The sequence below is a fragment of the Apostichopus japonicus genome, chromosome 12 (genome assembly GCF_037975245.1).
Source record: "Apostichopus japonicus isolate 1M-3 chromosome 12, ASM3797524v1, whole genome shotgun sequence".
In the NCBI taxonomy this organism is placed as follows: domain Eukaryota; kingdom Metazoa; phylum Echinodermata; class Holothuroidea; order Aspidochirotida; family Stichopodidae; genus Apostichopus; species Apostichopus japonicus.
This window is the reverse complement of record NC_092572.1, coordinates 33344791-33357712: the sequence shown is the minus strand read 5'-3', so window position 1 is coordinate 33357712 and position 12922 is coordinate 33344791. Positions and strand designations below refer to the sequence as shown.

Here is a 12922-nt window from a genome sequence, read left to right as displayed (position 1 = left end):
TCCCTGGGGAGTGTGGTAGCAGATCTGGGGTACCCAATCTGCCCAAGCTTTCAAGGCCATGGTCTCCTGTTTATTTCCAGATTTTGGTTATTTATCAGTCAAAAGTTACTGTCTGTTTCCCTACCCTTATTCAATCTTAAATATATTTTCATAATGATATCGGTTTTCCCACAAATGTTTTCCGTACCTTCGTACAGCTCAAACTGAATCACATCACTACACACACGATCAATCAATCTTGACTTTTGACTTGGTATTTCTGACTGACTTGAGACTGACTAAACTATGAATATATAACATACCATAGGATATGCTGATGAACAGGAATACAACTCAAAGTATTACTGACATCTGTTCTCCATAACGGTATCATTCTATTCTGGATCTGATTAGGTCATACTTGCTCGAGAGCTATGAAATGATCAAATGATGTAAATGATGTAAACATGAGGACAAGAAACCGAGCGCATATTCATAGCTGGAACTATTAAGGTAGCTCATTACAAATGAAAGCATATCATTGCTATGTCATGAATGTTAATGGGAAAAAAATTGCGCATTATACACAAATTGTTTAAAAGGGTTAAGTCAGTAGCTGTAGCAGAAAGTAGGTTTTGTTTTTAATATTCCTTTTAACCAACATTAACTGATGGCAATTAATCTCCTTGAATATTCATTGTGCCTGTCAATGAATGTCAGGTATATTATTATTAATCTCAAGTCACTTCACATCCACTGAGGATATCAGTTATATGGTAGCTAATTTACTTTGGGGTATTTATATTATTACATGTAATATAAACCTTGCTTAAGCACTTCCTCCTGCAGGTCTCTAGAGCCAGCTGCATTTAGAGCCCCTTCTAGTAACCTGTATGTTGATTTATTCCCATGTCCCTGTTTCCTTGTCCGTAGCATCTGATAAATAGTCTCCTTGTGTCCCTCAGTCGAATCTGGTTTGATGTTCACAAGATCTACTTACCAATTATGAATTCATCCACAGTATAGTTTTCAAGTTGTCTTATTTACAATCCAAGGATTCCCACACACAATCATGCACGGATTGATACTTTTTTTTAAATGCTGTACACTGAGCAAAGCTTATGTAAATATATTTAAGCATATTCAATTGAACACATTGGTTCAGTAGGTTCATCATATTAGCTTCACTACAGAGTCACAGTCTTCATTCTACCCATTTGATGTAGCGTATACAGGTTTATTTTTTTTAAATTTGTGTTATTTACAAATTTTACATTTGTCATGCCACTATTGTAAGTAAACAAGATGGCAAATCCTGGAGTTGCAGATCTCATCTCCTCCATACTTCCTAACATTTTTCGTGTAGGGTTAAGTACGATATCTCATCTCCCTATACATTACATGTATGGACATGTTATAATGACACAGAATACATAATACTATCACTGAAACTGAGGATGTTCAACCAAATGTATACATGATTACTTTGAAGAAAGACTTTCAGTGAAGACACTCAGATAGCATCACTAAACTCCATCTAGTGATCAGAATGATTGTCACACAATTTATAATTTTTTTTTCAATATTTCTTATGAGAGCACACTTGGTATCTTCTGGAAAGGCATACCCAAGTGAAGGTATTGCAATAAGTAAGCTCCTGGCCAAGTAAAAGTATTAACCATCACACTATTCAATATATCTCAAAATACAGTAAACATCTTGACTTTAATTATTATATACATTAATAAGACATTAGTTCTCATACAAGCAGAGTAACAAAATGTATATATTACGTACCAGATACTGAATGGATATCTTCTTTCCTGTCCTGCTGGGATATGACTGTAATGTGAACACATACACAGTCTAGAGCAGATGTTAACAACCATCATACAGATGATGATGGTAGAAGAGCATACCAAGAATATCTACAAAGACAAAAGGTAACATGATAAGTATAGCAGGTGTGTTAACTTAACTATTATCATGTAACTGTGGATTACTTACATAGCTACTGACAGACTATGAAGTGTGAATCTTGGCTGTTATATTTGTACTTATTACATGATTTTGAGATTGACTAATACACACTACATGCTGCCATTCAAATATCACAAGTTACTGACATTCTGTAACTGGGGTCTACTTATATAGCCTACTGACAGACTATCAAGTGTGAATCTTGACTGTTTTATTTGTACTAATTTCATGAATTTGAGATTGACTAATACACACTACATGCTGCCATTCAAATATCACGAGTTACTGATATTCTGTAACTGGGGTCTACTTATATAGCCTACTGACAGACTATCAAGTGTGAATCTTGACTGTTATATTGGTACAAATTTAATGATTTTGAGATTGACCAATACACACTACATGCTGCCATTCAAATATCACAAGTTACTGACATTCTGTAACTGGGGTCTACTCATATAGCCTACTGACAGACTATGAAGTGTGAATCTTGACTGTTTTATTTGTACCAATTTTATGAATTTGAGATTGACTAATACACACTACATGCTGCCATTCAAATGTCACAAGTTACTGACATTCCGTCACTGGGGTCTACTTATATAGCCTACTGACAGACTATCAAGTGTGAATCTTGAATGTTATATTTGTACTAATTTCATGAATTTGAGATTGACTTATACACACTAGATGCTGCCATTCAAATGTCACAAGTTACTGATATTCTGTAACTGGGGTCTATTTATATAGCCTACTGACAGACTATCGAGTGTGTATCTTCAATGTTACATTTGTACTTATTTCATGATTTTGAGATTGACTAATACACGCTAGATGCTGCCATTCAAATGTCACAAGTTACTGACATTCTGTAACTGGGGTCTACTTATATAGCCTACTGACAGACTATCAAGTGTGAATCTTGAATGTTATATTTGTACTAATTTCATGAATTTGAGATTGACTAATATACACTACATGCTGCCATTCAAATGTCACAAGTTACTGACATTCTGTAACTGTGGTCTACTCATATAGCCTACTGACAGACTATCAAGTGTGAATCTTGAATGTTATATTTGTACTAATTTCATGAATTTGAGATTGACTAATACACACTACATGCTGTAGTACATAATGTCAAAAGTAACTCCATAAGCGACCGATTACGTAGCAACATACATGCAGTCACTGATAATGTTAGACTCTTCTAAACTTACACATCTCCACTAGTACCATACACAGAGTTCACCAAGAGAACTAGCGTACGACAAATGACATTTCTTAATTTCTCACACAAACTTTTACCAAATTGTATGGATTTATCACATACCATATGATATGCTGATGTATAGGCACATGTATTGAAATATCACTGACTTCTAATTCTCATCATGGTACTGTTGCTTCTCTTTTCTCATATCCAGTTATACTGACTCTATAAACTATGACAAAGCCAGTGTTATGTTCATATGAGCTGTAGATCTAAGGAAGAGACAACAATGCACGTAGATGGAGTCAGCTACTATGATATGTAAATATAAATGAAGGTTTTTCACTTTAAATCGATGTAGCATTTGTTATGAATATTATTAATAAAGCTGAAATGCATATTAAAAGGCATTTTCTGCAACTGTTCAGAATTAAAAGCCAATGTCTAATATTTGCATTGCTTTCTTAATAGTAAATAAAGTAAATTATTTGCATTGTTTTCAGTGTTTTATAACAGTAACTTGACAGATGTTTCTTTCTATATCACAGAATAATTGGTTCAATAATATTTCATTCATTTTAAGGCAATTCAAGCACTCTCAGCTCACAGACCAAATATAGATTATGAGAGTTGAAATGATTAACATACCTAACATTTCCCAACACCAGTTCTAACAGACTCCTTGATTTTTGTGGAGAATTCCACAAGTTGACCAATTGCCATATTCTTGCTTCATGTAGTACGCATTTGTAGAATCACTTCCTTCCGACAACCAGTTTAGTCTGACTGGATATCAGACATATCCTCCACAGTCATCTGCGAGATGCAAGATATGGCAGTAGCACGAATATAAATGTGTAGGGTTATTTCCTGTACGTACTTATAGAATGACCTCTGAAGTAGATACAAATTGCAGAGAAATGTTTTTAAATTAGATCATACAGAAATGTAAAACGATTGCCTGGTTATTGGAAAGTGGAAATCAAAGTTTAAATCCTTCCACAACGAAAGACTTGTATTAGTGTTATTTTATTAAAGGAAACTGCAGTATGGATAACTGTTATTATAATAGTAACCTATTATGTAATATTCAATGACAATTGTATGGAAACTTTTGAGAGAAGCCTGTTTTCCAACATTCAGCAAATAGCTGTACACTATACTAGATTGTAATTCATTGTGAAGTATATTGACAAAATTAATAATAAAAAGAGCCCAAGGCCACTGGGGTTCCTTGTGTAGGGGTGTATGTCAATACACATAATATTATCAAGCAAGATTGGGCTCAAATAGTCCAAGTAATTGTGGTCCTACATGTACCCATAAAGTAACCAACACTATAGCCAACACTTTTGTGATCACAAATTGTGATCGGATTTTTGATCAAAAGGCACTTTTGAGATTTAAATATGGCGTCGAAAATGTAAGAAATATAAGGTCACCTACAAGCGGGTCAACAGATATGATAACATTGGTGACCTCAGATGACATGACCTTTAAGTTTGAAAATGTTCCACCACCCAATTCAAAACTTGTCCCAAAATATCAACCGTGTCACACCTTGGCATTGGGATTTAATTGCATTAAATGTCTAAAAATTAACTTTGAACTTGTATACATAACCTCACACATAAAGGTCACCCGGAGGTCAACCAATTGACATTTTTTATCAGTGAGACCTAAATAGAGCATCAAAACTGTAAATATTCAAACATTTTTCTTTGCCCATTTTCTCCCCCAAAATACTAGTGTTTTAACATTAGCTGACCTTTGGTGACCTTGGATCACATAACCGCTAAGTTTGAAAATATTCCCCTATACCATTTTCAACTTGTCCAAAAATATCAACCGTGTCACACCTTGGCACTGGGAGTTATTGCATTAAATGTCTGAAAATTAACTTTGGCCTCGTATAACTTCTCACAAAAAGCTCAAACGGGGTCAACCTATTGACATTTGTGATCAAAAGGTTCCTTTGACATCTGAAAATAGCATCAAAACTGTAAAAATCCCCAAAAACACGTAAAGGTCACCAGAGGTCAAATTGAGGTCAAGGGTCACCCAGATGCGGGTCGACAATTGGATTACATTGAAGCAACTCCCATCCCTAACGGACATTTCGTTTTCAAGTTATCGCAAAAATACTAGTTTTTTTTATCATTAATTGACCTTTGGTGACCTCGGATCACATGACTGTTAACTTTGAAAATGTTCCCCTAACCAGTTCACAAATTGTCCCAAAATATCAACCTTGTCGCACATTGGCACTGGGAGTTATTGCAGTGTTAATATTTTCGGTTTTTGGACCATAACTGACCTTTGGTGACCTTTGTGGGCACCAAAAACAATAGGGCACACCTTCTCCATATGGGGGATCCATAGTCCAAGTTTGGCCTCAATCCAACATTCCCTTATTGAGATAGAGCGTACCCAAGCAAGTGTCACAGACGCACACACACACACACACACATTCACTCACACGCCAACCTGACTGCATAGGTTCCTTTTGCTAAAGCAAGGAACCAAAAAGATACAGCATTTTATTGTTTAAAATACAAAACGTATCATAATTGCCGAGATGATATGTGAGTGAATGAGTCTGCATGATGGACAAATATTGTTTAATATATTAAATGATTTCTCTTACCAGGCTTTGAAAATACTTCTACAAAGTCACTGAATTTTGTTTGGCTCTGTTCATCACTCTATGGCAGTGCCTTCAACTATGGAATAAAAATATATATATTTTGGGTATCACCTTCGGTAGAATTTGGAACTTTAAATATTGGCATTTCTTTCCTGCTTGTTTTCAAATTCATGACTTATGTTTATAATTTGCAATTTCTCTTTAAAATTGTATGCATTTGAAATGTCTGTTGAGTTTTCCAGGTGGAATGATAAGCTAGCAACTTCATCTGTCAATTTATGATTTGACATAACAAATTGCATCTTCAGTTGAATGGACACGATGAGTTCCATCGGAACTCTATTTTATCATTAAAGGTTTGCTATGATTACAATTTCATATATATTATTCAAACCTTTGTACCACAAAATGGTTTGCAAAATTATGAGCTGACCAACATTTACTGCAAATTCTTGATAGATTTCCTTTCTACTGTAAGGATGTCCATATAGATATTTTGTATTTATAAGTAGTATCTTCTGAGACTCCCTTTAAAGATTGACAGTCAACTGTTGTTAATAATGAGACCAAATGAAAACTGCTGAATATCTCATATGCATATAAATGTTTACAAGACTGTTGTTGCAATTAACAGACTAATATCAGACCTCTTCCAATGCATTGTTGATAGAGCCATGCATCAGAAGAACTAAATTGACATTCATCTAGTTACAAAACTATCTAACATAAGGCTCCTTTACATCTTAATTACAGCTGCTTGCTAAATGACAATCTGCAGATTGCTTTGCTACTCATACATCTATGCAAAATTGCTTAAAGACTTACATTAAGTTTATTGCCGAAAAGTAGGTTTTTCATAGTAAGTAATGTTAATTGTTCTTTATACAGCCTAATATCCTTTTCATATTTGGCTATGGAATGCACAACTGTTTTGTGTTAATATAAAACAAGAAATACATAATCTCTCTTACTGACCTAATGTTTTGTTGTCTTTGACTTACCTGAAGTCGTTCCACATTGTTCCCTATTAAGAAGATAATCGGACAGGTCCTTTCGATTAGCTACTATTAGAGCATATCTCAGTGTTTTGTTTGTTGCTTCCATCCCATGTTTCTGTTTCCATAGTAACAACATCTGGTAAACCACTTCCTTTTGTCCATTGCTTTTGTTATCTGCCTCAATGTTGCGAAGATCTGTCTCTTTAAGCTTCAGTTTTCTTCCAACATCCCGCCATTCTTTGGATAGGTTTTCTGACAAGTCCTTGAAATAACCAAAAATATGGAATGTTTTATCTTTCTGATGCTATTTGACAATGCCAATTGAAACTGAGCTAATCCATATGAGAATCTCAGTAGACGGTTAAAAACTAGAACACTAATGAGGCAAATGAGGCATATCATATACTTTTAATGAAATTGAGTTGTGTACTTGACAGTTAAAAGGGCTAATGTAATCGTTTCATTTTGCCCCGCCAATACATTAATATGCTTGACAAAGCTGTCATTATCCATGGAAACAGCAGTATTTTTGTGTGAAAAGTTTGAATAGACACAGATTTGCCACACATTTCTCACACAGGTGTTTACTGGAAATAGAGTGGAAAACCCAGAAGAAGGATTGACACAGGAAACTGTAAGAATGCAGAAAATGTTGCAGAATCTCAATACTACCAATGTGCTTGTAGTTGGTTCTTTGATATTTTTTTAGTATATCTGTAAAGACAGGTATTTTCAAGGTATTTCAGCTGGAAATTGTTTAATGCATTTTGGTTGACAGACATTTTCCACACAGAGCATATGTTGCATAATCGATTACAAAGATCACAGATTCATGTAGATAACGCCATGATAACATTAAAGTCAATCCCAACAAACTGAACATGGTTCACTGCAAAACCTTGAAACATGCTATGTTTCCATTATTGTGTGATATGTTTTGTGGGACAACAAACTAAAGCAAAATTCTTCTATTCAAGAGTACAATCCAAGCTGTCTAGACCATTGCAGTTCCATGGTAAAATGTAGCCTTTAATGCCAGGTGCAGAATTTACCAGTCACTTACAAGCTACCAATACCACTGTCACATAAGCACAGTCTGTTACACTATTGTTCAGTTAAGAAAGTCAGTGGCTCCTGCAGCACTACACATGGTAATTGATAATACATCAGATGCACAACATTCTTTACTTCTTTACAAACAACTTCTTTACACCTCCAATACTATGCTAAGATCAGCAACCGTGTAATACTGTGGTTGACATTTTGGTGTAACCTTATGTGAGTGTTTCAGGCCAAAAAGGCAAAATACCTCATAATTGGTCTCTAAAATGATTTTTGGTTACAAAAATAAATAGTTGATAAATCGATAGACAACATGTAAAGATCACATCATTTTTTCGCCTCTCGGAAATCCTTCAAATTTCTCAGTTAAATATTCATTCAGTATATTACTTTATCATTATTCTGTGAGAGTTCATTGCTAGTACTAAACAACGTCCAAGATGCCACCTAAAAAAGCTACAAACGCAGCAAAATCGACCTCAACTAGAAGGCAGGTTCGCGAACCCCAGCCTAACGATGAGCCTACACCTCAACCTAACACTGATCTAATTCATGTGGACATTATAGACTCTATTCGCCAAGAGTTGAATGCTGCCATTAACTCAGATGACTTTTGCACCAATCTAATATGCAAACTAGTGCCAGCGATAGCGGAAGCAGTGAAAGAGAAGGTATGTAAAGAAATTCATGACACCTTCCAACTTGAACTGTCCAAAAAGCAAAAACAACTTGATGATGCCAGGGAGGAAATATGCCAGCTCAGACGAGACTTAACTGCAACCCAGGACTCTGCTGACCGCCAGGAGCAGTATTCAAGGCGTAACTGTCTCCGCATACAGGGGATTCCTGAATCTCCTGGAGAATCGACTGACGAGTTAGTCATTAATCTGGCGACCGAAAAACTGAACGTTACCCTAACCCCTGGAGAAATCGACCGTTCACACCGCATTTCACCCCGACCTAGAGCTAACAACATAGCAAACGCCACCCGACCCAGGGCTATCATCGTCAAACTGACCTCATACAACACAAGAGACAGGATATATCGTGCCAGGACCTCACTAAAAGGCACCAGAATATACATTAATGAGGATTTGACCCGCAGGAACCAGGAGCTATTCGCCCGTGCCCGCAAACATGAAAGAGTTAATCGGTCTTGGACCCTAGATGGGAAGATATTCGTCATTGATGGGAACGATCATAAACATCACATTGCTAATACAGAGGACCTGGCAAGACTTCGGTAATGTACGGACACAATGGTGAAGTTGAAGCCGCCATCTTGAATTTGAAGCCGCTACCTTGATTTTTGGGGACAGTACATACCATTGCCGTTTGTTACTTAAATGTAGCAAGTAGTTGCACGTTCTACTGGTATTTTACAGATTACTTTAAAGGATTTCCCTTTTGTCGTGTGTTTTCGTTTGTCCAACCACCCGTCTTATCCACATTCAAGGTATTATACGTTATAATACTTTTTTTTCACTCTTCTTATTTTGTTCTGTTCTTCTTTCTTTCTCTTTTTTTTTCTTTTCTTACTTCTTGATAGTTTGCATTTGATACTGCATGGAGCCTTGTACTTTATTTAGTCACCTCTGTTGTATTTGTGCGCATAGCTTAACGTCTAGTGATCGTTGTTCCATAGGTCATTGCTGTAATTGCTCCGGGGTTATAAAATGGCATAATGACTGTATTAGTAATCCTATTGTTAGTTTGCATGGGGACATAGCCTGCATCATTTGTAAAAATACTCGAAATCACTTTCAAGCATGCGACGACATTAATTCCCCTCTCAGTTCTATTGATCCTGATATCAATTCTGTTCAAAGTTTTCAAGCTACTAACTGCAAGTATTATGATTATAATTTCTTTCAAGATATTACCAACGATTTATGGGATCAGAAACTTACCTTGTATCATGTGAATGCTAGGTCTCTGAATAGTAACTTTAATAATTTATTATTATCACTAAGATCCGTTAGGCATAATTTTTCTGTTATCGGTATAACCGAGACCTGGCTTGGTAATCTTAATACTTTACATACTCTCTACAACATCCCTGGGTATAATATGGAACATGCCTCTAGGCAAGGGCGTGGTGGAGGGGTCGCACTATATATCAATTCATCTCTTAAATACAAATCTCGTTCAGATTTGAGTATATTTGTAGAAGGCGTATTTGAGTCGACTTTTATAGAACTACAGGCTTCTCATTCGCCAATCATCATAGGGGTTATTTATTGCCCCTCCGGTGTTAGCGAAACTGTGCTTGACATGTTCTCTACTTTATTTATTTCATTGAATCGAGAAGACAGGAGTTGTTTCTTAATGGGCGATTTTAACTGTAATCTCTTAATTACATCGGAAAACATCGGTAATCAGTTTATCAACCTTGTACACTCTCACTCTTTTCGTCCACTCCACAATTTGCCTTCTAGGATAACGTCACACTCTGCTACACTTCTTGATGTAATTTTTACGAATAGTCCATCACTGTCATCTACCTCGGGCATAATTTGTGACGACATTTCGGATCATTTCCCTGTTTTTACTATTGTTGACATTGACAATGTTAAAACTAGTATTCCGTCAATTACTTTAAGGAGGCACGTTAATCCAGCAACTATACGGTTATTTCGGTCTGCTATTGAAAACGAAACTTGGCAAGATGTCTTTTATGGCAATGATGTAAACGTTGCATTTGATCAGTTTAATAAAATATTTAGTAAGCATTTAAACAACTGTCTTCCGTATGTTCCTAGTACAAAGAAGGGTATTAGTGACAAGAATGACTGGATGACTCCTGCCATCCTTAATTCTTGCCGTACAAAGAATCGTCTATATAAAAAATATCTCCGTAGCCGTACTGCAAACAACTTGAACGACTACAAACGTTTTCGTAATCGTCTTACGTCTGTTATCAGGCTGGCCAAAAAGTCTTACTACACCAATATGTTTAATAATAACAACCAGGATGCGAAAAGTATGTGGCGGTCAATAAATACCCTTTTACATGGTCGACAAGCTAATCGCACTCCTGAACAGATTAATTATCAGGGGGTCAGTTTTTCTAATCCTATGGATATTGGAAACATTTTTAATGATTATTTTACTACTATTGGTCCAGCCACTCAACATAAGATTCCTAATGTTAATTCTCACTACAAAATGTACCTGCAAGCACCAGTTATTGATTCTTTATTCATTATTCCTGCAACAAGAGATGAGGTCCTTAAAGTACTTCTATCACTCAAGCCATCCGCTGCTGGTTTTGATGGTGTTTCTGCTATTATTGTAAAACATGTTGCCCATTCATTATGTATTCCACTCACATATCTTTGTAATCTCTCTTTTGAGCTTGGTGTTGTCCCCACATCTTTAAAAATAGCTCGAGTTGTTCCTGTCTTTAAGGCCGGTGAAAAGGAATCCGTGAATAATTATAGACCCATTTCAGTTCTCCCATGTTTCTCCAAGGTAATCGAAGAAATAATGTTCTCACGGTTATATAACTTTATTGCTAAGCATAATTTACTGTATAATTATCAATTTGGTTTCCTTCCTGGCCGCTCAACAACACATGCTATTTTACATTTTACTTGTAAAGTTATGGAAGCTTTCGAAAATAATCAGTATGCTTCTGGTATATTTCTGGATCTGTCGAAGGCGTTTGATACCCTTGACCATAACATTTTACTTGAAAAACTTAGTCATTATGGAATCCGGGGAACTGTACTTCAGTGGTTCAAAAGCTATCTTGCTGATCGTCACCAGTTTGTTGTTATTAATAATATAAATTCTGTTTCTAAGCCAATTAAGTGTGGTGTTCCTCAAGGGTCCATACTTGGTCCATTGTTGTTTATAATTTATGTTAATGACCTCTATAGAGCCAGCAACAAATTTCATATAATCTCTTATGCTGATGATACCAACCTGTTCTTTTCCAGTAATGACATTAATTTTCTATTGGATACTATACAGAATGAGTTTACATATATTCATGATTGGTTTTGTGCAAATAGATTGTCACTAAATGTTAAGAAAACTACCTCTATTGTGTTTAGTACACCTTCAAAGCACTTAAATCCTAACATTAATAGTATCAGACTTTGCGGTGTTGATGTTATGCTGTCTAAGACTACTAAATTTCTTGGGGTTTATATAGATAATCATCTTTCTTGGAATAATCATATTCAGAATATTTGTATGAAAGTGTCTAAAGGCGCTGGAGTTCTTAATAGTCTTCGCCAAATCATTCCCAGAAGCACATTGGTCACTTTGTATAATACACTCATACTTCCCTATCTTACATATTGTAATGTTATTTGGGGCAGTACCCATGCCTCTAGAATTCAACCCCTTTACTTACTTCAAAAGAGAGCCATTCGTTATATTTGTAATGCGGATTACCTCCAGCATACAGCACCCCTGTTTACTACTCTTAACGCTCTTAGTATCTATGATATAAATCGTTACTATGTTGGTATTTTTATTTTCAATTGGTTACATGATAGTGCTCCGTCGACTTTTCGCAACTATTTTCAGTTACGTAACGATCCTTATCCCAACCGTGCGCCAAATCAATTGACTGTTCCTTACTTTAGACTTAGGTCTGCACAACTTGGTATTCGTTATGTCGGTGTAAAACTTTGGAATTCCCTCCCTACTACTATTACTGGTTGTAAAACTCTGAACACCTTCAAAAAACGTCTTAAAGAGTATCTTATATCAAACTATCATTGATTTTGTATTTTCCTTTCTTTGCCATCTTTGTTCTGTTTTCTCTGTATACTTAAGCTTTCTTTCTATGTTTTATTTGTAAAGGGGTGTCAACGTAAACAAGCTCTGCAGAGCTTCTTGTTGGCACTCCTCAATCTCTTGTTCTCTTGTACATTTACCCACGTCTATTGTCATAATTGCATACTTTAATGCGAGAGATTGAAATAAAGTCTTATGAATTGAATTGAAATTGAATTGAATAGTTTTTTTTTAACCATTTCATGTACTACCTACTGATAAACTTTTCAAAAGAATTTTCCTATGTGG

The 12922-nt window shown here is 35.7% G+C and overlaps 2 protein-coding genes across 6 annotated transcripts in view; one reads left to right on the top strand and one right to left on the bottom strand.

Annotated features, from left to right (window-relative positions):
- The window catches only part of LOC139977744 (uncharacterized), an 831623-nt gene that overhangs the window by 310649 nt on the left and 508052 nt on the right, over positions 1-12922 (top strand). The gene's annotated exons all lie outside the window — the stretch shown is intronic.
- The window catches only part of LOC139977732 (uncharacterized), a 96651-nt gene that overhangs the window by 9452 nt on the left and 74277 nt on the right, over positions 1-12922 (bottom strand). The window contains exons 19-24 of one of the 5 annotated variants that reach the window (XM_071987286.1): positions 6821-7079; positions 5820-5895; positions 3821-4066; positions 3293-3444; positions 1777-1907; positions 303-411 (exon numbers count right to left, since the gene is read on the bottom strand). In XM_071987286.1, coding sequence (XP_071843387.1) covers positions 5873-5895; positions 6821-7079 — 282 coding nt within the window. In that variant the 3' untranslated portion in view covers positions 303-411; positions 1777-1907; positions 3293-3444; positions 3821-4066; positions 5820-5872. The remainder of the gene's footprint in view (positions 1-302; positions 412-1776; positions 1908-3292; positions 3445-3820; positions 4067-5819; positions 5896-6820; positions 7080-12922) is intronic. The other 4 variants (XM_071987284.1, XM_071987285.1, XM_071987287.1 and 1 more) reach the window with 4 other exon arrangements.